The following is a 23860-nucleotide window of genomic DNA, read 5'->3' as shown; positions in this document are numbered from 1 at the left end:
TTTACTGATGCTTCTGTTTTAAATTCTTAACCCAGGGCAAGCGGCTGGAATAAAAACTGGGAAATGCATTCTTGTAATACCTTGTAATAGCAAAATTCAAACTTTCTATCAAACCTCTTCTCTCCCCTGGTTTTGCTAGACTCAGAGTCTGACATTCCATGTGGGCTGGAACAATTTTCTTCCACTGTTAACATCTTTAAAAATTCAAAAATTATTTTTATTGGGAAGACAGATGTATGAAGAGAGCAGAGACAGAGATTTCCATGCTCTGGTTCACTCCCCAGGTGGCTGCAATGGCTGGAGCTGAGCAATCTGAAGCCGGAAACCAGGGTTTGGACCATCCTCTGGTTTCCCAGGCCACAAGAGACCTGGATGGAAAGTTGAGCAGCTGGGACATTAACTGGTGCCTGTATGGGATGTCGATGCTTGCAGGGGGAGGATTAGTCAATTCAACCATCGTGGCAGGCCTCCATGCCCCAAGAAAAAAATTAAGTTGACTGGAGGCAGAGAGGCACAGTTGCTCACTGGCTCAACTCCAGATACCTGCGTAGAGCCCGGCGTGGGAAGCCAACCTGTTCTGCCCTGTGTTCTGCTCTCCCCATCATTGCTGCCGCCCAGACTCAACAGTGGCGGAGGTCTGAGGCGGAAGTGGAGCCAGGTGCTTCAGAGAGCTCAGCAGGTGCCTCTGGCGCTCCACTGAGGCCCCGCCCACATCCCCACAGACTCGGCCCATAGCTCCGCCCCCACAAGGCCCCGCCCACACCCTCACCACCCACACAGACCCCGCTCACAGCCCCACATGCCACACAGACCCCGCCCACGGCACCACACTCCACACAGGCCCCACCCACAGCCCGGCTCCTCAGGGACCCCATTCATCCGCAGGCTTCTTGCGGCCCCGCCTCCACGCCGTGGGCCCCGCCCACCTCCCCATGGAGCGCCGCAGGCTCAGCCACTGCGAGCTGCCGGCCCATTTGATTGGTGTCGTGATTGGCTCCGCGGACATCGGCTCACCCGGCTCCGCCCGTCGGCCGAGGCGCGCGCCTGCGCAGTGGCGGCCTGGGCCGGGGTCTTGTCTGCTCCGAGTCGCCGGTGGACGGCGGAGTGCGAGGTCGCCGGCGAGGCCGCGGTCATGACGGAGGGCACGTGAGTCCGGGCTGCCGGGCGCGGGGTCGGGCCGGGCGGCTCGGGACGCGCTCACCGGGGCTGTGTCCGCCAGGTGTCTGCGTCGTCGAGGGGGTCCTTACAAGACGGAGCCCGCCACGGACCTGAGCCGCTGGCGCCTCACCAACGAGCTCGGCCGGCAGACGTGGAAGTTCTTTACGGACGAGGAGACCCCGGACCGCGCGCAGACCGCCCTGGAGGCGCACTCCCTGGGGCTGGACACGGTGAGTGACCGGGAGGGACGAGGTCCGTGGGCTGGACACGGTGAGTGACCCGGAGGGACGAGGTCCGTGGGCTGGACATGGTGAGTGACCGGGAGGGAGCACTCCGAGGGTCAGATGTGGTGAGCGAGCAGGAGGGGAGCACTCCGAGGGTCAGACGCCGTGAGCTAGCCGGACGAACAGTATGAGTGGCGGCCTGGGCTTCCCTCTGTGAGTACAGCTCCTGAGCAGGGGTGCGGGCCATTGTCACTCTTTTGACAAAAGGAAATTTCTGAGGTGGTGTGATAAGCTCATGGCGCAGTGTGGGCAGCATCTCCTTGGAGTCATCAGCACTGTACCCCATGTTCTGATTTTATTTTATTTTTAAATATTTATTTATTTTTATTGGAAAGGGGGAAATACAGAGAGGAGGAGAGACAGAGAGGAAGATCTTCCGTCTGATGGTTCACTCCCCAAGCAGCTGCAATGGCTGGAGCTGAGCCAATCCAAAGCCAGGAGCTAGGAGTCTCCCCTGGGTCTTCCATGCGGGTGCAGGGTCCCAAGGCTTTAGGCTGCCCTCAGCTGCTTTCCCAGGCCACAGGCAGGGAGCTGGATGGGAAGTGGGGCTGCTGGGATACAAACTGGCACCCATATGGGATCTCGGCACATTCAAGGGGAGGATTTTAGCCACTACGTTATCACACCAGGCCCTCTGCTTTTATTTTCACTTTTTCTAGCCGCATGTAGAGATCCCTTGCCCGCCCTCCACCTGGTCACTCCCCTGATGCCCAGCCAGGCCATGCCAGCTGGTGTTCCATCCCTGTGTTCCCCATGTGGTAACAGGGACTGGCCACTGGAGCCTTTGGTGCATCCCAGGGTGCACCTTGAGAGGAAGGAAATATGGGATTTGTGGCAGCCACTGCTGCCTGGGACGCAGGCCGCCCAAGCTGCTCCTGGTGTCTGGGCAGGCCCCCCCATTGCTGTGTGCTGTGGGAAAAATGGGCAAGTTGGCAGACATGTTAACCAACACCTAAACTCTGGAACTATCTTTACCATGGACTGAAAAAGGTTAAAGATTATTTGAAAGACGTAGGAGGGCCCGACGCAGTGGCCCAGCTCCCTGCCCAAAGCCTGGGAAAGCAGTCAACGATGGCCCAAAGCCTTGGGACCCTGCACCCACGTTGGAGACCTAGAAGAAGCTCCTGACTCCTGGCTTCAGGTTGGCACAGCACCGGTTGTGCGGTCACTTGGGGAGTGAATCATTGGACGGAAGATCTTCTCTGTATGTCAGACTTTGCAGTAAAAATAAATAAATCTTTAAAAAAAAAAAAGGGAAAGAAAGAGTTAGGAGACGGAGACATGGTGACCTTGCATCCACAGGTTCACTCTGCAAGCAGCTGCAGCAGATGGCATAGGGGCCAAAACCTGGTGCTTTGTCCAGCTCTGCTCTGGTGTGGCACGGGGCCAAGGCCTGGGCCATCTTGTGCTGACTCCCAGGCCACTGGAACGGGGGATCAGAAATGTAGCACCCATGAGGGCTGCTGGCCTCCTGGATGTCAGCTGTGTCCACACACCACAAGCCCCACTCAGAAGATTCTGATCAAAGTAGTTGAAGCTTTCGTCTTGACACTATACATGTTTAAAGCAGCTTTCCTTGTTACTGTTATTTTTCCATGATATAGTTTTGCAGGGATAGGAGTTCCCCCTTTTCCCTCCCCTTCTCCCTTCCCTGTTTCTGTTCCCACCATTTTCCCCGTATTATTCCAGTCATATAGTCCCTTAGTAATAGTGACAAGTTCAACATTCTAGTATGTAAGTGAGCAAGTATAAACATACGTTCTCGTAGTTGACCACGGGGAAGTGCAGGTGCACTGCAGTATGCATCTCTCCTCCCAATACCTTGGCAATACGATCCTGGGTTTCCTGCCTTTGTCATAGTATAAATTGAAAATTATTTTAATTTTAAGGCAGAAAGATGGGGAGAGATCTTTGATCCACTGGTCGCTCCCCAGATGTCCCCTCAGCCAGGGCTGGACCAGTCAGAAGCTGGGAGCTAGGAAGATGTGTTTGCCTTTTGGCATCAATGCGAATGATAAGGGCCCCTCTTGAGGGATATCAGACATCTAACCTGATCTTGTTTCCTTTGCAGAAGAGTTATTTCAAGGACTTGCCCAAAGCCCACACAGCCCTCCAGGGAGCTCTGAACGGAATAACATTCTACATGGGACTGCAGGCTGAGGATGGACACTGGGCAGGGGATTATGGAGGCCCACTATTCCTCCTGCCAGGTAGGCACCTACTTCTTGACGTCAGGGCATGGCTGTCCTGGTCCAGCCTGGGCCCCTGATGAAACAAGTGAAGGTTCAAAGGGCTGGGGAAGGGCACAGCTGGCCCTGCCCAGTTCAGGGAGCTCAGGGTTTCCCTGGGGATTGGGAGCAAGGCTGGGGAATGAACCAGCGTGAGGGCACAGCTGGCTCTTCCCAGTTCAGGGGACCTAGGATTTCCCTGGGGTGTAAGTATGGGAACTCAGGGCTGGACACTGAGCACAGAATGGACGGGAACTCTAGTGCAGGGCCTGGCCTAGGCAAGGCTGCTGAGCACACAGTGTGTTCTCATGTGTATTTGAAAGCAGGCAGAGTGAGATTGTGTATCCTCTGGGTCACTCCCTAATGTCTTCCACAGCCAGAGCTGGGCCTGGGGGAATCCAGGATCACAAACTGTGTCTAGGTCTCCCATAGCTGAACTGCCACCTGCCCCCTCCCAGGTGTGTGAGCATGGAGTTGGATGGCAAGTGGAGCAGTGGGGACTCTGAGCTGGCCCTCTGTTGTGGGGTGTGGCATCACAAATGACTTCCTTGAAGTCTTGAGTAATTGTGTGAAAGCTCTTCCCAGGACCTGTCTTGTACCAGACATGTGGGTACAGGGTTGGGGGCACTGGCTGGAGAGGCTCGAAGTGGCAGATGGCCTGAGGGCACCAGACCTGGGAGGGCCCAAATTGAAAGGATATTTGTCGGTTGTATTTCCAGTTGTGTTTCATCACGTGTTTGCAGGTGACTCGGGTCCTAGCCAGTGGAGATTCTTGGAGTGTTTCTCTCCCAGCTGTTGGTGAAGCATCCCTAATAGTCTCCCTGCCAGTCTTTTCTTTCTTTCTTTCTATTTTTAAATAACAAACTGTAGGTGGTTTTAATAAAGTCACTTCCAGAATATAATATTGTAAAACCAATACAGTGCACTCTAAAATAATTTTTATATTGAGCCAAAAGAATTCTTTTTGTAACAGCATATTCATAGTCACTCTTTCTTGTTTTTTTAAAAGATTTTCTTTATTTATTTTATTGGAAAGGCAGATTTACAGAGAGAAGGAGAGACAAAGATGGCTACAATGACCAGAGATGAGCCACTCCAAAGCTAGGAGGCAGGAGCTTCTTCTGGGGTCTCCCCCATTCGTGCAGGAACCCAAGGCTTTGGGCCGTCTTCTACTGCTTTCCCAGGCCACAAGGCAGGGAGCTGGATTGAAAGTGGAGCATCGGGCTCATTGCAGCGGCCTAGTGACTAAAGTCCTTGCTTTGTACACACCGGGATCCCATGTGGGCGCTGTTTCTAATCCCAGTGGCCCCACTTCCCATGCAGCTCCCTGCTTGTGGCCTGGGAAAGCAGTCGAGGACGGTCCAAAGCCTTGGGACCCTGCACCTGAATGGGAGACCTGGAAGAGCTCCTGGCTTTGGATCAGTGCAGCTCCGACTGTTGTGGTCACTTAGGGAGTGAATCACTGGATGGAAGATCTCTGTCTCTCCTCTCTATATATATCTAACTTTGCAGTAAAAATAAAATAAATCTTTAAAAAAAAAAAAAAGGAAAGTGGAATGTCTAGGACTCGAACTGGCAGCTGTATAGGATGCTGATGCTGGCAAGTGGAGGACTAGCCAGTTGAGCCATCTTGTCAGCACCAACCCCACTGATCCTAAATACAGGCTCCACTTTGACTTCAGGGCACCCTGGGGAGACCTCCCCAAGTTGCCAGGCAGTGTTTGGAACTCGCCGTGGCCGGTGGGCTCCCTTTGCGAAGAGGAATGACCTTCCTGGGCTTGAGGCCTTGGGAAGAAGACCTCTGTGTACAAGCCTGGGTGGGGCCCTCCCTGGGCTTAGCTCTGCCAGGGGCCTGGACCATCTTTCCTGCCACACAGGCCTGCTGATCACATGCTACACGGCACGCATCCCTCTGCCAGCCGGCTACAGAGAAGAGATTGTGCGGTACCTGCGGTCGGTGCAGCTCCCTGATGGCGGCTGGGGCCTGTGAGTGACCTGCCCTGGGTCACGTGTGTGTCCTCCACAGGAGCTGTCCAGGGGAGGCTGTGGGCCCCAGGGAAGGGTGATGTGCACTGCCCGGTGGCATCGGGGAGTGACTGACCGCCCCTCACAACGGCCACCTGCTGCCCCTCTGCCAGTGTCTTCCTTCCGGAAGGAACAGGCTGCAGGTGTTGCTCTGCCTCTAGATTGTGACGGCTGTGGCTTTCCCTTGGTCTGCCCCATAGGCACATCGAAGACAAGTCCACAGTGTTTGGGACTGCACTCAACTACGTGTCCCTCAGAATCCTGGGCGTCGGGCCCGATGATCCTGACCTCGTACGAGCCCGGAACATTCTTCACAAGAAAGGTACGTCCCTGCACGTCCCACACCAGAGTGCCAGGGTCTGCTCCCTTTACCTGGTCCTCCCTCTAGCCCCTGCTAATGCTGACCACGGGGGATAGTGGGGTCTCGGGTGGTTGGGTTCCTGGGCTGGGGTCCCAGCTCCTGGTCTCCTGCTAGTCTTCGTAGGGGCTTTGGGAGTAAACTAGCAAGTGGGAGCTCTCGCTGTTTGTTTACTCTTTATCTCTGTGCCTCTCAGAAATCATCACACAAATGAAATGTACTAAACAAGTCTTTTACTGCTTCCATTTAAGGATTTGTATAGCTTGTGTGTAAGGGAGAGTGACAGGGAGACAGCGCTTGTCCAGGCCAGGCTGCAGTCAAGCCAGGAAGTCTGAATGGTTTCCCATGTAGATAGCAGGCACCTAAGTCGTCATCTGCCGCCACTGGGTCAGAATCAGAGTAGCCAGGATTCATGCAGCCACTGATGCAGGCTGTGGGCACGCCAGGTGGCAGCTTAACTCACTGGGCCACGAACCTGTCCCGGGAAGCAAATTAAAGATGGCAGGCACACTTGGGCCTTGCTTGCTGAGGCCACAGAAAGCCACCCAGACACAGCCTTAGGCAGCAGGACCTGCCCTCACACAGCTCCTGCCCTGGCCGTTAGCCCGGAAGGCCTGTGCTCCTGTGCTCTGAGGGGCGTGTCAGGCTGCGCCTAGCTCTGCCCTCACCGCCCTTCCTTTATGGAGTGACCTGTCAGCTGCACCTTCCCTGTCCTGCTTCTCTGTGCCTGGTGGTCTCTATTTGTTCCTTAAATGTCATTTCTTCAGAAGTCTCTGGACTGCCAGGCCAGGTGACATGCTTGTCACAGCTTCTCACGAGACCCTGTGCTCTCTCCTCCGACACTGTGTGTCCACCTTCTGGGTCCCTGACGGCCCTTCATACCCTGCCGCTGCTTTGCGGGGGGAGGTACCCAAGCTGTGCTTTGTGCCTGGGAGTTCCTGGGGGTTTGCTGACTTGCACACACATGGGGATGGGGCAGAGCTGCCTGTGAGGGTGAGGGCTGTGGCTGCAGACTGGGTCCCTCTTGAGCCTGGACTGGGCTGACCACCAAGAGGGGGTCACATGGCGCAGCTTAAGCTGGATCCAAGCTGGGCAAGGGAGGTACCCTTCTCCCTGGTACTATTTCTGGGTGCAGGCTACACTGGCTGCCTCCCTCTCGCAAGCTCTGAAATGTTCCTGTCCCCCTGCGGCCGCCTTCCTGTGTTCCTCCTGGGCACGGGGCTGCAGGCTGTCCCGAGCAGCTCTACTTACTGCACTGCATAGGCTGATGACAGAGGCCACTTCTCTCCCCAGGGGGTGCTGCAGCCATCCCCTCCTGGGGCAAGTTCTGGCTGGCTGTCCTGAATGTCTACAGCTGGGAAGGCCTCAACACCCTGTTCCCGGAGATGTGGTAAGCCTGCCCATTGGCCAGGGCCTCACGGTCTCTGTTGGCTGTTTCCAGGAGGGGCAAGTGTGCAGGTTAGCTTCCTGACAGAGACCCTGCTTGAGCTGTTGTCCTGTAGACATGGAAAGGGTCTTAATAGCTGGACAGGAGGGAAGAGGGGTCGGGGGAACCCCGCAGGATGGGGCCTGTATTGATGTCGCAGACCCCTGGCATGGTCTCGCGGGAACTGAGGCTTCGTGTGGAGGTGAGTGATATGTGAAGCCTTGGCAGGCAGGACTCCCTCTGTTGCTTTGGGATTTTTTGTTTGTTTTTCTTCTTTTTCTTTTTTTGATTGCTTATTTGAAAGGCAGAGTTAGACAGAAGGGAGAAATATCTTTCATCCTCTGGTTCATTCCAAAGAAGCAAGGAGCCTCACCTGGGTCTCCCATATGGGCACAGGGACCCAAGCCATGCTCATGCCTTCCCAGGCCACAAGCAGGGAACTGGATCAGAAGTGAAACAGCCAGGACTTGAACTGGCGCCCAGGCCTATGACGTCACAGAGCTGGCCTCTGTAGCCATGAGGCGAGCCAGATGTCAGTTGGCCCATGAATACATTAGCCTGGACAGTTTTTTTTTTTTAACTTTATAAATTTATTTTATTTTTGGTGATGTTTACAAAGTTGAGAAGGGTGTATAGTGATGTGGACCACTGATTGGAGTGAGAAAGGAGACATTTTGTTTTTTAAAGCAGAATCCTACTGTTTAAATTTCTGCAAAATTAACTATAATTCTTTGTTCTCTGATATCTGTTCTCAGCATCTCCTAACATTTTGGAAGCCGAGAAGCTGTGCCCAGCTCAGCTTGGCGTCCTGTACTTCCCACTGAATGATGCTGAAAGGGCAGCGTGGGAGCAAGCCCGTGTGCATGGCTCCCCCGGACCAGGCCTGACCAGCTCTAACATTCCAACATTGCTAAAGCTCACAGGGAAAGGTTTTTTTTTTTTTTTTGGAAAGGCAGATTTTACAGAGAGGAGAGACAGAGATATCTTCCATCCACTGATTCACTCCCCAAGTTGCTACAACACCTGGACACCTGGAGCTGAGCCAACCCAAAGCCAGGAGCCAGGAACCTCTTCCAGGTCTCCCATGCAGGTATGGGGTCCCAAGGCTTTGGGGCATCCTAGACTATTTCCCCAAGCCACAAACAAGGAGCTGGATGGGAACCGGCACCCATAAGGGATCCTGGGGTGTGCAAGGCAAGGACTTTAGCCACTAGGCTACCATGCAGGGCCCAGGAGATTTTGTCTTTTTTTAAAGATTATTTGTGATGTTGGCATCCCATATGGGCGCTGATTTGTGTCCTAGCTGCTCCGCTTCTGATCTAGCTCCCTGGTGCCAGAGGCCAGCTCCAGCTGAGTTCGGAGATCGAGAGGGGTGTGTGGAATTGGCGATAAAGAAAGACACAGACACTGTCACTTGGTGCCCTGTCTTAACAGCTCAAGAAGAAGCTGCCCCTTTTATTTACTTAAATACATCACAAACCCCTGCACAAACATTTAATTTTACTCTTTTACTTCAGAACTAAGCCAGCATGCACAGATGTTTGATTAATTAGTTTTTACTTCATGGTCAACCAGGTGCTCTTAGATATAATTCTGTAAGTTACTGTAATCAGTTTCTTTAAAGCAAGCCACGATTCATTCTTTAGTAGTAGCCGCAGCCGCTAGGCGACAGCCAGGACTCCAAGGCACAAGCAGTTACCTACTAATTAAGTAATCCGTTCCACTACATTTTATTTTCACAACTTATGTGTCACTTGTTGGGAGCAACACATCAAAAGGGAAAAAAACAAAGATCCAAGACAAAAAGTTTCAAATATTAAATCCCCTACAACTGCAGGCTCTACAGCCCCATAAACAGTCAAGCAATTATTAAAAGCATGTCTCTATGATATTAATCAGATCACCCTATAATTCCTCTAATTAAGAAATTATAAAAGCGATTAAAACGGCTATATTTCCTGTGCTCTAAAGAGTTGCAAAGACAGGCTAACCTTTAGGGTCCCAGCAACTATATTTTTTGCCATAGCAGTCTCAGCTCATACTCCCATCACTTTCATTAGTTTGTAGGATACTTATCAAGCCATTTCCCAGAAGGCATGCTACATGTCTGGGCCAGATTCCAGGGCAATGAGTAGGAACACAGTAAGGTGTCCAGAAATGGCATGGGCTTAATTGTACTCCTGTGTGTAGTTAAACGCCCACTCACCAAGACATTATCAATACCATTAACTCCCAAGCTCACATCGGTTGCAAAAGCCATCTCACAGGGGCAAACAACAGTGCTTCAATGGATTACAGAATTCTTACTAGGGTGGTACAGTGTGCATGCAAAAAGGGGGTGAGACTGCATTGAAGTGGTTGGAGAGACATCCACCAGGCCTTGCCATACAGCTGGAAGTTCCTCTAGGTCTTGGCAACAAGGGAGCTGTTCTCTTCATACCTTTTGTCATCTCCACCCACTGCACAGACCCCAGCTCCTTGGTAATGTACCTGGAGAAACAGAGGATGACCCCGGTGCTTGGGTCCCTGACCCATGTGGGAGACTTGGAGGAAGCTCCTGGCTCCTGTCTGGCCCAGTCTTTACCATTGTGGTCACCTGGGGAGTGAATCAGCAGATGGAAAATCTTTGTCTCCTTCTCTCTATGTGACTCTGCCTTCCAAATAAAAGGCCCTAGACCTTGATGCTGGCTGGGGAGGCAAGCTAGAGTCTGAGGTGTCCTGCTGACCCGTGCTGTCCTGCAGGCTGTTTCCCACCTGGATGCCCGCACACCCCTCCACGCTGTGGTGCCACTGCCGGCAAGTCTACCTGCCCATGAGTTACTGCTATGCCACCCGACTAAGCGCCTCTGAGGACCCACTGATCTTGAGCCTGCGTCAGGTAAGCCCCAGCCGTGGGACCTGGCCTGGGGAGGTGACACACAGTCTCAGGGCTGGGGAGCCTGTGCCCTGCCTCGCTGCTCCCCTGTTAACAGATGCCCGGAGGGGGTCAGGTGTAGCAATGCCCAGGGCCAAGTGTGCCAGGTGCTCCAACTCCAGCACGGTCTGCCCCACTCTGGCCATGGTGCCCTTGGCAGTGAGCCTGACAGCAGTGCTCTGCCTGTAAGGCGATGCTGGAAGCTCTCGGCTCTGGTGTGGCCAGGGTGGCCTGTCTTTCCTGCCATCCCCTGGGCTTCCCCTCTTGGCCCTACCTGTGGCTCAGGTGCTCCCCAACCCCCAGGAGCTGTATGTGGAGGACTATGCCAGCATCAACTGGCCAGCACAGAGGAACAACGTGGCCCCAGATGAACTATACACGCCGCACAGCTGGCTGCTCCATGTGGCGTACGGTGGGTGCTCCTGAGGGGGTTGTCCTGGGTCTGTGCAGCATGGCCATGCCCTAGTCACTCTCACATGCTCTCTCTGCAGTTGGTAGTGAGCAGGTTAGTAGACAGAGTTACCTCTCAGAGAGCACCCCAGCAGATGACAGGATAGGTGGCGGGGGGATCAGTGGAGGGAAACATGGCAGGTACAGTGTGGGCAATGGGAGGAGAGGAGCAGGGACCCAGGCACTGTACTGTGTCAGGGTTCCAGGCTGAGGCCAGGATCTCGGTGTCACAGCCTCAATAGCCCCTGCCCCTTGCAGTGGTCCTCAACCTGTACGAGAGCTACCACAGCAGCAGCCTGCGACAGCGTGCCATCCGCGAGCTGTACGACCACATCGTTGCTGATGACCGCTTCACCAAGTGCATCAGCATTGGCCCGGTCAGTGTCCTACCTTGGGCAGCCCCTGGTCAGTTGAACTAAGGCACAAGCCCCAAACTGACTCCCTCGCCAGGGGCTTGACCTGACCTATACTACCCCATCCTGTCCCTATGCTCTGACCTCCACAGCTTGCTCGGTGCTGGGTCCTGTCTGTTGCTATGCACTGGGCATGAGGCTACTCCTGAACCCCACTAGGTCATCTTCCACAGCCCCAAGGGAATAGAGGAAACCATGGGTGGGCCTGGTGGAGCACTTAACCTGATTGTGTGTGCTCCCATCCCCACACCTGCACATTCACCTGATTGTGTGTGCTCCCATCCCCACACCTGCACACTCTCCTGATTGTGTGTACTCACTCCCTTTTGTGCAGATTTCAAAAACCATCAACATGCTGGTACGCTGGTTTGTGGATGGGCCCACCTCCCCGGCCTTCCAGGAACACGTGTCCCGGATCCCAGACTATCTCTGGTGAGCGAAGCTGGGTGCTGACTGCAGACACAGGCCTGACACTGCGCAAGTGTTCCAGGGTGTGACATCAGGAGCCAGGAAGAATGTTAGGGGTTAGGAAACGACTGTTGGAGACTGGCCACCTGGCAGGATTTTGGGTCCATTTGGGAGAAGGAGGGCAGCTTCAGGTTGGTGGGAGTTGGGCTTGTGGCCAGTAGAGCTTGTCTGCCTTGGAGCACCGCTGAGGGGCTCACAGCTCGCAGCACGTGAGGTCCCTCCCCAGCTGCTGGACATACATCAGCAGGAACACCTCTGAGTGCCTGTGCTCCAGGGGGTACCCATGCTGCGAGCCCAGGCCTCTGGGTCTGGGGCTCCTCCTTGTCCCTGACGCAAGCCTTCTTGTCCCCACAGGCTGGGCCTCGATGGCATGAAGATGCAGGTGAGGGCCATGGGCCAAGCTATTCCCCCTGTGGGACTGCAACCCTCTTTGCTTGGCTCAGACATAGTTGACAGCTCTTGCTGTGAGCTCAGCACCCTGTTGCAACCTCTTGTGTACATATGAGGCTCTGAGCTGTTCCTTCGTACGCTGTGAGGTCTCTGCCAGGACAACAGGCTGCGAGGCTCTGAGCTGGTCCTTCATACGCTGTGAGGTCTCTGGCAGGGTGATGGGCTGCTGAAGTCTGTCTGTGGCCTCCTGTTCGCTCTCAGGACTGGGCCCGTTCTCACAGCAGCCCCAGAGCCTGGCTCCCACTTTCCTGCTATTGTGACTACCGAGGCCTCTGAGAGGTCATATGGTGACTGTCCCAGCAAGCTCCAACATCAGGCTTGCCTTCTGCAGCCACAGCAAAGACAGTGGCAGGGGTGTGGGCAACCCAGGACCAGTGTGAGATCGAGTCCCGAGGTGGGAACACACACAGCCTCCCAGGAAGAGGAGGAGAAGGCTGTGCCCAAACTGGAGCTGCCTCCTGAGCGTGCTGCTCAGGTATGTGTCAGGACTCCTGCGTGGTCCTCACAGGGGCTGAGCTGGCCATAGCAGCCTCTCTCCTCTTCACTGGGTCCCAAGCTCCCCACGTGGCTGGCCATGGACCCTGTGGACTGGTGGCTAGGCCCTGAGTGTCATCTGTTGGCGTTTGGTAAGGGTGTTTTCTCGGCCCTCCAGGCCCTTTTCTCCCTAGAGTGGTCACCTGTTGTCTGAGCTAAGTATTAGCCTGTGAGCTAGGCTGGGATGGCGCTGCAAGTGGGCAGTCCTAGCCAGAATCTGCAGACAGGCCTGGGAGTGGGAACTCTGCTGTCTTGGGGGTTAGGGGCTTAGTGGTCAGGGCTGCTCTGCCCTGGAGATGCCCCAAACATTGTGGTCCTGGCAGGGGCTTCCTAACCTGCTTCCTCACGTCTAGTGCAGCTCCCTGTGGGTTCTTGTCAACTGTGAGAGTTGCTTAGGACTCAGATGGATCAGGACCCCAGGCCCTGTGTGCTGCCAGGGGGATGGGGGTCCAGGCTTCTATGGCAGTGCTGCAGTTAACAGCCCCACCTTGACACACAGGGTACCAACGGCTCGCAGATCTGGGATACCGCGTTCGCCATCCAGGCTCTGCTGGAGGTATATGGCTCTGTCCTGTGCTCACTGTCCCTGTGTGTCAATGAGTGTCCACCCCTGTGCTCGCTACCCTGTGTGTCATCGAGTGTCCACCCCTGTGCTAACTGCCCCTGTGTGTCATCGAGTGTCCACCCTTTTCTAACTGCCCCTGTGTGTCATCCATTGTCTGCCCAAGACTTCATTGCCCATGTACAGATATGGCATCTACCCTGGAACTCTGGCCAGCCTAGGCTGTGAGACCTTGATCTGCTAAGTGGCTGGCCTTGCCTGGCGGGGAGGGATCTTGGGGCTGGGCAGACTTGGACCTACCTACATGGTCCATTGATGCTGTGTCCTGGAACAAACCTTCAGCAAGCTGTGAGCGGATTTCTGTGCTGTGGGAATGAACACAGTGGAGTGGGTGCCCCATGGTCAGTTGCTTCTCACTGACTTTTGCTTGTCTCTAAAAGATGAGTGCAACATGAAGTAGTAGAATGATCCAGATGATTGTGACTTGGCTTCTGACTCCGTCAGGGGCAGGACTGGCTCAGTTGTGCTGCCTACTCTGTCCCCAGGCAGGTGCACACCACAGGCCTGAGTTTTCATCCTGCCTGCAGAAGGCGCATGAATTCCTGCGGCTCTCCCAGGTGAGACCTGGGTGAGGGCTCTCTGATGGGTGGATAGGGGATCAGCATTGGAACAAGGCTCTCACAGTCCGGGGGACCTCCCTGTGGCTCTCCCAGGTGAGACCTGGGGCGCTCTGAGGAGCAGACAGGGGCTGGGCAGGGTGTCAGTGTGAGAGCAAGGGCTGGGTGGAAGAGGCCCTGCCTCTGCCTGCTTCACACTGACTCACTTCCTGTCTTAGCGGTTGGGACACACAGAGCCCACCTGAGGGTTTGTGGAAACATGGGGTAGGGTGAAGTTGTACAGGGTAGGGAAGCTGGTATGGCTGGGTGCTCCATACCTGTGGGGAGCATCTGGACTGGGTTCAGTCCTTGCCGAGACAACTTGTTTCCTGCCTGTGGTGGCCTGTGGGCTTCGTCAGTGGAGTGTTCTGGCTGCTGTGTCACTCTTGCGGGTCTGGGTGCCACATGGCAGCACTGCTAATGACCCCTCTCTCTGCCTCTGCACGTGCTCCTGTGCCACCCAGGTCCTAGACAACCCTCCCGACTACCAGAAGTACTACCGCCAGATGAACAAGGTACTGGCAGCTGCCTCGCCCAGCTGAGGTCCTAGCTGCCCTGACATAGGTCTGCAGGGGTCCTCCCTGGCTGCACAGTCTGTGCACACAGGGGCCCTGCTGGGGCAGTGGAGCAGTCACAGTCCACGGATGCTGGGATGGGGAGGTGAGGCTGGCGTGGAAGATCGATGGGCTCCCTGGTGGATGGATGGGCCTGTGCCGTGGCCTGCAGGACTGAAGGTGTCACATGGGTCTGTTAGGGGTGATCCCCAGTCATGGGTGGTCCCAGTTGTGGATGGCCCTGGTCGTGGGTGGCCCTGGCCATGGGTGGTCTCATTTGTGGACCGCCCTGGTCATGGGTGGTCCCGGTCATGGGCGGCCCTGGCGTGGGTGCACAGGGCTGGGCTCCCTCCTGTCCTTGGTCACAGCTTGTGCCCTGCAGGGCGGCTTCTGCTTCAGCACCCTCGACTGTGGCTGGATCGTTGCCGACTGCACTGCCGAGGCCTTGAAGTCTGTGCTGCTGCTGCAGGAGCAGTGTCCCTTTGTCACTGAACACATCCCGCAGGAGCGGCTCTATGATGCTGTGGCTGTGGTGAGGATATAGTCTTGTTGCCTCACAATGCTGTGTCCTGGACACGTGCGGGCACACAGGGCTTGGCATCAGGTGGTTCCCTGGGCCTTAGGTCTGGCCGTGACTCCTAAGCTGTCTGGGTCAGTGGGCTCTGGGGATGCTGTTCTCAGGGTGCCCTTCTAATTTTAGCTGCTGAAGATGAGGAACTCAGACGGAGGGTTTGCCACCTATGAGACCAAGCGTGGGGGGCATCTGCTGGAGCTGCTGAACCCCTCAGAGGTCTTTGGTGAGTGGTCAGCTGCGATGTGGGCACACACCTGACTCATGTTCCCTCCCCAAGGGGCTGTGACCTGGGGCACTCCCTCAGTCCCTGGGGGTGGCTCGCAGGGGCGAGGCAGGTGGCTTTGGGACAGTAAGGTCATGTGGAGTTGGCAGCTGCTGTGTGGTCCTAGCTGGCCAGGGAGCTTGGTTCTTGGCCCCTGGCATCCTAAGTACCTTCAGGGAGGCATTGGTGGGACCACAGCTGCAGGTAAAGTTTGAGTGTGGCTGCTGTGATTCTGCTGGGCAAGGCCGGCTCTTGCCACTGCTTCCCCGCTGTCTTGAGCCTCCACCTTCTGAGATGGGTGCGGCATGGCTACTAGATGCCCCTTTGCTGTGTGGCCTGAGCGTGTGTCAAGGTGCAGGCTGTATGCAGTGCTGGGGGACAGTGTCTGGGAAGCTGGCTCAGGCTCACATGCTGCCACCCTCCCATTCCTGCCCAGGAGACATCATGATCGACTACACCTATGTTGAGTGCACTTCGGCAGTGATGCAGGCGCTGCAGCACTTCCACAGTCAGTTCCCGGACCACAGGCCCTCAGAGATGAGGTGAGGGGCTCAGCCAGGCACTGTGTGGCGGCACCCTCAGGCAGACCTCAAGGTTGATGCCAGGATGAGGACCGAGGGACAGGACCACTCCAGATAGGAGGGTTCATCTCCTGAGGCCACACCTGTGCCCTGGAATGACCACAGGGTGGATGGAGGCCATAAGGTCCCAGTCATAGCCTCTCGCTGTGGGAGACGGATGCACACTGGACTCAAGCACCTGTCCACAGGTACCTGTGGTGTCCATCTCTTGTGTGGAAGAACGCCACGACTCAGCAGCACAGGGGTTCAGGCCACTGAGGTGGGACGCATGGGGTGACCACTGTACCTGGGTGCCTCCCCAGCATGAAGTCCTACCTCTCCTCTCTGTGCCATCCATCAATGTCCCCTACTTCTCTAAGTGTGTCTGTCGCCCACAGTTACTAGTGGCAGTGTCTGTCTCTGCGGCCGAGGAGCCAGGTCTCTGTTACAGCATGCTGGGGCCACCAGCCACCAACAGCTGCACCAGCCCCTGCCTTCATGAGTGTTTGCATTTGGGTTTCATTTCTGCGTTAGTGTAGGTTGTACAGGTGTTCTTTTGTTTTTGTTTCAGTTTGGGGGGAATTGTGCCCCACTTCTGGCTTGATGTCGAGTACCCACAGCTGCGAGCTGTGGGTGCCATCATGCCATGCCTTTTCTGACTCGCAAATCATCAGCCTGCTTGATTCCAGCCCCTGCCCATATGATTATTTGGTTTTTGTTTCATCAATTTCTGCTTTCTCTCCCCAATTCTCAACCCTCAGCTTGGAGATTTAGGCAAATGGTTTTCAGATTTCTTATGTTTTAAGATGCATTTGAGATGTCACTCAGGTAAAAATGGTTTTAGGGGATGTGTGTCATGATCCCAGAGGTTAAGCCTACACTTGGTCTACTACATCCTGTGTCTGAGTGTTTCTTTCTTGGTGGTGGTGGTTTGTTTTGGTTTGGGTTTTTTAAATTATTCATTTATTTATTTGGAAGTCAGAGTTACAGAAAGAGAGGAAGAAAGAGAGGGGGGCCTTCATTTGGTTTGTTTTCCCTGCAGGTGGACACAGTAACTGGGGCTGGACCAGACTGAAGCCAGGAGCTTCTTTCTGTGTCTCCCATGTGGGTACCAGGGGCCCATGGAGCTGAGTTGTCATCTTCTGCTTTCCCAGGCCGTGTTCAGGGAGCTAGATCAGAAGTGGAGCAGCTGGAACACTAGCTAGTGTTGGGATGCTGGCATTAAAAGTGTCAGCTTTTCATGCTGTGCTGCAGCACCCACCACATGCCCCCATTTCTGATCTGGGAAGCAGCAGGTGATGGTCCCAGTGTGTAGGTTCCTGTCCCTATGGGCTTCTGGCTGCAGCCTGGCTACACTGCGTGGTTGTCTTCCAGTCACCCAGGTCATGTGCCACTCAGCCCTGTGGTACTATGGCTCTTCTCTGACCTGCAGCTATTCCCAGCCATGCAACTGCATGGTTATCTTCTCTTCATAGAAGTTGTTGTAGAGCCACCATAATGGGAGGCTATGTTCTCTGCCAAGTGCAAAGCAGAAATTAATCTGCCCTTTGCCACCCTGAGACGCCTCTGTGGTCACTGTGCAATATCCCAACAGTGCCGTGTACTGCTTCCATATGCCGGTTGGTGTAGCTCTTGGGCAGCAAGGGGACTCTCAGCTTTGGGGCTCCTGCCAGCGTGGGTTGTGGTGGCTGCAGGGGCCGCCTTGTACTTGGGGTGGAACCTTTGTGCTTGCTAGGTGGTCATTGTTGCCCCCAGTCCTCCCCACAGGCAGTATCTCTTATTGACTGTCACGTGGGCTTGGGTTTGCCTGCCTCTGCGGATGCCGACCCACCTGCTAGCAGCTGAGTCATCCAGCCCCATCTGGTTGCCTCCCTGCCTATGGGTTGGGGTGGTGGTGACCCTGCCTGACCACAGAAACATATCCACTTACCCTTACTAGGGAGGACACGGTGGGCAGCCACTCCATCCTGGGCTCTCCTTGGCCTTTGCTGAAGTAGTTTAGCCTTTCCCACTGTGTGTTTCCTGTCTGTTTCCTTGTGGTGTGTTGGCTTAGGTCCATGCCAGTTTTTTGAGGAATGTATTTATTTAAAGACTGAGAATTCAATCTTACAGTTCACTGTTCTGCAAAGCAATGGCAAGGGCTGGGCCAGGCTGAAGCCAGGAGCCAGGAAGTCCAGGCAAGACTTCCACCTGCATGACCAGGCCCCCCACCCCTGGCAGCAGGCTGGAGTCAAGAGCCAGAAGTGGAGCTGGCTGACAGTGAGTGATAAGTGATTTGAGAAGGTGTCTGCCTCCCCCTGCCACTTCATTCATTTATGTACTTGTTTACTCTTGAGTCTTCTTGCATGCTGGCAGGAAGTAGTACTCTTGTACCACTTGTAGATGGAGAGCTTCTGGGCAGGTGTGTGAGGGGCTAAGAGGTCAAATTGGGTCTCCCCAGCCACTGTGGTGTGGGCCGTGGGGGTGACTGTTGGGCCTTGTGCTGGGAGCAGTCCTGTTTAGTGAGCTGACGGCAGACTCCTCCATTTGTAGCCCACTGGCAGTGAGTGTGGGTTCATGACATTTGATGTTGTCCAGCCTGTCCAGTAGACAAGCAGTGGCTCCGTGTGGATGTAGTGTTAGCATCTTATTGCATCCTTCTTTGCTATATTTATAACACCTTTGCTTGAGGTAAGATCTGGTCCCTGTTTTAATTAGGAGTGAGTTTGGTTTTTTTTCCCCCCAGTCCCGTTGAATTCTGCTTTAACACCCACTCTTTTGCAGAGGTTTCCAGCTAAGCTGACTGTTTTTTTTTCTTTCTGTCAAAGATTTTCATGTTAATGAAGTCCTATTAGTCCTGAATCTCGATTGCTGGTACTGCGTTTGCAGTTCCTGCCGAACCTTCTGTGTCTAGACTGTCTTGGGATACATCGTAGGAATTTGGTTGTATTTAACAGCAATCGTCTGTGTGTAAGATTTCTGCACTTACTTTGAAAGAGTTACATGGGGATGGAGAAACACACCTTCCATCTGCTGGTTCACTCACAGACAGCCTCCCCAGCAGGAGAGTGTCACGTCCAACCTTCAGTCAGGCTACCCTCCTCTGCTTTCCCAGGAGCATTAGCAGAAGTGGAGCAGCCGGGACTCAAACCAGCACCCATATGGGATGCCAGCCCCGCAGGCAGCAGCTTTACTTAGTACACCACAGCACCCGCGCTTGAGGAACTTTCATTTTATAGTTTTGCTTCACACTTTGGTCTGTTGTTTCAGTTGATTTTGAGGTGTGCATCTCAATATGTGAGGTTGATCCTGCTGGGCTACCCCATGGCACAGCTTGGCTCCTCTTCCATGTGTCGATGCCCTCTGCTCTACAGGCAGCTTCTGGGCCCCAGTGAGGCTCACTGCTCGTGGGAATTGTAGGGGCCACAATGTAGACCCTCCCTTCTCTGTTCTGACCCTAGTTGCTCTGTCTATTCTCTCGAGACCACAGAGTGGGTGCAGGTGGCCAGGGCAGGTTCACAGGGCCCAACCATCATCTATCTGTTCCAGGGAGACTCTGCAGCAGGGCCTGGAGTACTGCCGGAAGACGCAGAGGCCTGATGGCTCCTGGGAGGGGTGAGTGCAACTGGCATGGCACAGGTGCAAGCGCAGGGGTGGGTGTGTCCTCACACACTGTCCACAGGGATCCTGGGGTGGGTGTGTCCTCGCACACTGTCCACAGGGATCCTGGGGTGGGTATGTCCTCACACACTGTTCACAGGGATCCTGGGGTGGGTGTGCGTAATGGCTAAGTCCAGTCCGCCGTAAAGGGTCTGGCAGTGCTGTTTGTGGGTGACCTTGATAGCATGGCAGTGGGTTGCTCGCAGTGTAAACACCATGTTGAAATGCTCTGAATGCTTTCAGTCAAGCCTGGTGTGTGCTGGACGGTGTCTGGGAGCCCGGCCACTCCATTGTCTGGCTGTGCTCTGCTTGGCAGTAGCCAGGCTTAGACTGTCTTCTGTCTCACAGTTCCTGGGGCGTCTGTTTTACCTACGGCACCTGGTTTGGCCTGGAAGCTTTTGCCTGCATGGGGCAGAGGTACCAGGAGGGGTGAGTGCACTTGCCTGTCCCAGCAGGAGTATGAGGGGGTTACCAGGAAGTGTGAGTTGGCCTGCCCATTCCAGCTTGGGGTTCTTGGGTGGTCTTAATGAATAGTGGGGAACAGTGAAGAAATATCAGGAAGTGTCAGAGTCCTGGGATTTTTCTGTGGAGCTGCATTGCTCCTACCACTCTTTGAGTAGGAGGGGTAAGGTCCTAAGACACCCAGGGGGCCAGGACACAGGGAAGAGGCCTTGGAACTGAGCATGTGTCCAACTGCCTAAGCTTTACATGAGAAATGGGTGTGTGTGGGTGCACGGTTTTCCAGAGACGTGATACCTGAGACCCTGGATTGCCAGGCCCCTAGTGTGACAAGTATAATGTGATCTAGGACCTCCCAGGCCCCGGAGAGACTGTGAGGGAGTGGTCTGGTCCAGGACCATCTCTGAGTGACATCACCGTATGTCTTCATGCCTGCAGATCTGCCTGCCCAGAGGTCTCCCTGGCCTGTGATTTCCTGCTGTCCCGGCAGATGGCTGATGGAGGCTGGGGGGAGGACTTTGAGTCCTGTGAACAGCGTCGTTACGTTCAGAGCGCCCAGTCACAGATCCACAACACATGCTGGGCCCTCATGGGGCTGATGGCTGCCAGGTAGGGCAGCAGGACCCTACCTGCAACCTTGGGCTGCAGGGAGGAGTGACAGCACAGGAGGGTCTGTGGGCAAAAGGGAAGAGCTACACAGGCCAGGGCTCAGGTTCTGCCTCTGGTCACCTGCTAGCCTGGTGGCACAGGCAACAGCAGGAACCTGATTCCTGGGCCCCTTGTGCATATCTGTCTCCTCTTGCCCTGAGAGTGGATATGTGTGTATGTGTGCTCACAACCTGTGTTTGTGCTCATAGCTTGTGTGTGTGTGTGTGCTCACAGCCCATGTGTGTGTATGTCCTCAAAAACCATGTGCAGGCTCACGGCCTGTGTGTATATGCGTACTTACAGCTGGCTGTGCGTCTGTCTCCTCTTTCCCAGGCATCCTGATGTGGCTGCCCAGGAGAGAGGAATTCGGTGTCTGCTTTCCAAGCAGCTTCCCAATGGTGACTGGCCCCAGGTATGCTGGAGGGACACAGGCCCCAGTGCTGACTTCAGTCCTGCACAGGCATTTCCTTCCTTGTCCTCTGTTACTCTGCGACTGTGTAACCTGCCATTGTTGGCGTGTGTGGATGCTGGGTCTGGGACAATGGACTATGCTCAGCTCAGTGGTCCTTAAAGGACCCTCCTAATGTGGCCTCTGATGTGCTCGTGAGTGGGGTTCCCTCCCTTGGGTCCCAGGTAGCAGTCGTTGATGTGGCTGGAAGGGGCTGGGGCAGGTGAGGATCTACACCGGGAAGGGCTGTGTCCAGGTGCGGGTCTACACTTGGAGAGGCTGTGTCCAGGTGAGGGTCTGCCCCAGGAGGGGCTGAGGCAGGGGCAGGTCTACACTCGGAGGGGCTGAGGCACGTGCGGGTCTACACTTGGAGAGGCTGTATCTAGGTGAGGGTCTACCCCAAGAAGGGCTGTGTCCAGGTGAGGGTCTGTCCCAGGAGGGGCTGTGTCCAGGTGAGGGTCTGTCCCAGGAGGTACTGTTTCCCAGGGTGGTAGTCTGTCATAGGTGAGGACTCTGAATTTGGCTGGAGCCAAGGGGTTCACTTGCTGGCAGCCTCCTACACCTTGCTGCCTGAGCTGTGGGTACAGACGTGGCTTCTGACCCCCCACTGAGACTTCTGTTCCTGTCCTGCCCCTTCAGGAGAACATCTCTGGGGTCTTCAACAAGTCCTGTGCCATCAGCTACACCAGCTACAGGAACGTCTTCCCCATCTGGGCCCTCGGTCGCTTCTCCCGCTTGTACCCCAAGAGAACACTTGCTGGGAGCACTTAGAGAGGTGGTGGATCAGACAAGCTCCGTGCGAGGCCAGTGTGTACTCTGGGTGGTGGGGACCCCTGTAACTCTGACTCAGCCCCAGCCCGTATTCTCACCTGTGCAGGTGAGAGCCTGGGCCCTGGGCCGGGGCAGGATGAAGCCAGGTGTGGCGGTTTTACACAAGTGGTTTCTCCTCAGCCCAGCTGGCCTCTGAGCACAGCTCGGCTACTGGTGGGGCTGGGATATGGAAGAGGGCGCTGCACGCTCCGCTACCATTGGGCCTGCGTTCTCAGGGCCTATGGGTTTCAGGCCAGCTGCCCCTGGGCTTCTGTCTGTCAGACTGATGGACACCTAGGGTCCTAGGACAGGTGGATGGGGCTGTGTGCTCCTGCGAGCAGCTTGGGGCTCCTGCGTGTCCTGAGGCTGTGATATGGGGACCAAGTCTGGCCATGGACGCAGCCCTGACCTCTGTTAGATGGTTTCTGGTGTGTGGTTCAGTTATTCTGAGGTGCCTGTAGCCACCTGGAGAGGCCTGGCACCCAGGGCATGCTCAGCTGCTGCCAGTCCTCCTACCTGAGTGAGACATGGGCACGTAATGGACAGCTTCTTGGGAGAGTCCCTGTGTCCTTTGTGGCTTCTGCCCTATGGGTGTGGCCCATGGGTCACATGCAGAGGACAGAGTCAGGTCCCAGCCCTTTGTCTGCCCAAGCAGCTCACTGGCTGTCACCTAGACATCAAGTTGGGATAGGTACGTTAAGCTGGGGTTCCCAAACAGCAGTGCCCTTGCTGCCCTGTCCTGTCATCACCCCAGGTCACCAGCTATCCCCCACCTCCTGGGCTGGCAGCTCGCCACTGTCCTCCCACATTCCCCTGGGGAGCCAAGCCAGAATGACCAGTCATTCTTGTCCAGAATCCTCCAGGACTTGCCGCAGTTCCCGTGCAGGGTCCAGGGCCCTCGGCAGCCTGGCTGTCCTACTGGGATTCTAGTGGCTGCCCCACCAGGGCCTGTAGCCTGAGCTGTTCCCTTGCTGGCCTCGCCTTGTCCCTGTCCAGCCCTCACCCCTCTGCTTCAGCCCATACAGCAGGTGACTGTGGAGTGTCAGCCCTGCCTGACACTTTACAACCAGCATTTAATAATCACTCCTTTAAAACCCTTGGATTTAGCCACACAGTGTCTCCCCCTAGGGCAGCCCTAAGCCTGCAGTGCCACTGGCTCAGCCACCTCACCCCACCCCACCCCACCCCCGACCAGACCACTGTGCACACACACCTGCTGATATGGAGACCCATCCACACTGGATGTGTGGGCAGCCCGCAGGCACAAGTAAATCACCTCTGTCCTAAGGAAAGTGATTTCCCTAATGTGATTAAATGTGACTCCATGCCATGGCAGTGGGTTGTTTTATTTCTGGTTGTCAGGAGCCAAGGTTGAACATTCTGTAAATTTCTTCCGAGATCCCATTTGTCTTGGGAACTTGGGGATCTTGTGAGGGAACCTGTCGGCTTAGCTCTGGGAAATGCCATTTCCTTGCCTGTCACTGCCGTGTGGGATGAAGTTTCATTTATGTGTGTACACTGTGACAGGGTGCGTTGGCCGTTTTGCTTATTTCACCTCTCCATCCACAACAGTTTGTGGAAAAGAGTGCCGGAGGGGGCAGGACAGGTAGTAGAGGGCACCAGAGCATCTGGCCAGTCACTATTTAGTGAAGACCCACCTGCAGATGGGTGACATAGTGACCTGGCTCCCTGGGACAGGGACACCCTGCAGTGAGTTCCTTGCTGCCTAAACAGCTCTGTGCCCGTCACAGCCAAACCGATGGCCTCTGGCTCTCAGTAGTGTGGAGTGGGCCCTGAGGATGACCTGCTGGGTGAGATGGAGTGGCCCAGGTCAAGGAGCTGTGGAGCTGGATGAAGTGCCAGGCCGGCGTGTGGTGTCCTGGTGGGCATGCTATAAGGTCAGAGCCCCTGGCTCATGCCCTGCCTCACTGCTATCCATCAGGAAGACCTACACGCAGTTCTTGCTCAGCCTTGGCTGTT

General features: G+C 55.2%; 1 protein-coding gene across 2 annotated transcripts; it reads left to right on the top strand.

Annotated features, from left to right (window-relative positions):
* The first annotated feature begins 1064 nt into the window (after positions 1-1064).
* Positions 1065-23860, top strand: LSS (lanosterol synthase). 2 transcript variants are annotated; one of them, XM_040986766.1, is made up of 22 exons: positions 1065-1146; positions 1220-1388; positions 3514-3652; positions 5548-5623; positions 5896-6017; positions 7347-7443; positions 10222-10357; positions 10697-10805; positions 11102-11220; positions 11591-11688; positions 12079-12106; positions 13208-13264; positions 13816-13887; positions 14391-14441; positions 14863-15012; positions 15181-15277; positions 15753-15858; positions 19405-19470; positions 19864-19944; positions 20413-20583; positions 20956-21034; positions 21710-23860. In XM_040986766.1, exons 1-22 carry the CDS (start codon positions 1133-1135, stop codon positions 21839-21841), a joined length of 2169 nt encoding a protein of 722 aa, XP_040842700.1. In that variant the 5' UTR covers positions 1065-1132; the 3' UTR covers positions 21842-23860. The 2 variants fall into 2 exon arrangements, with proteins under 2 accessions (XP_040842700.1, XP_040842699.1); XM_040986765.1 differs by having other exon boundaries at positions 5548-5656.

This window comes from Ochotona curzoniae, unplaced genomic scaffold, assembly GCF_017591425.1.
Source record: "Ochotona curzoniae isolate NIBS_2020 unplaced genomic scaffold, NIBS_Ocur_1.0 contig_4516, whole genome shotgun sequence".
Lineage (NCBI taxonomy): Eukaryota > Metazoa > Chordata > Mammalia > Lagomorpha > Ochotonidae > Ochotona > Ochotona curzoniae.
The sequence above is the reverse complement of the archived record's forward strand: the minus strand, read 5'-3'. Positions and strand labels throughout refer to the sequence as shown.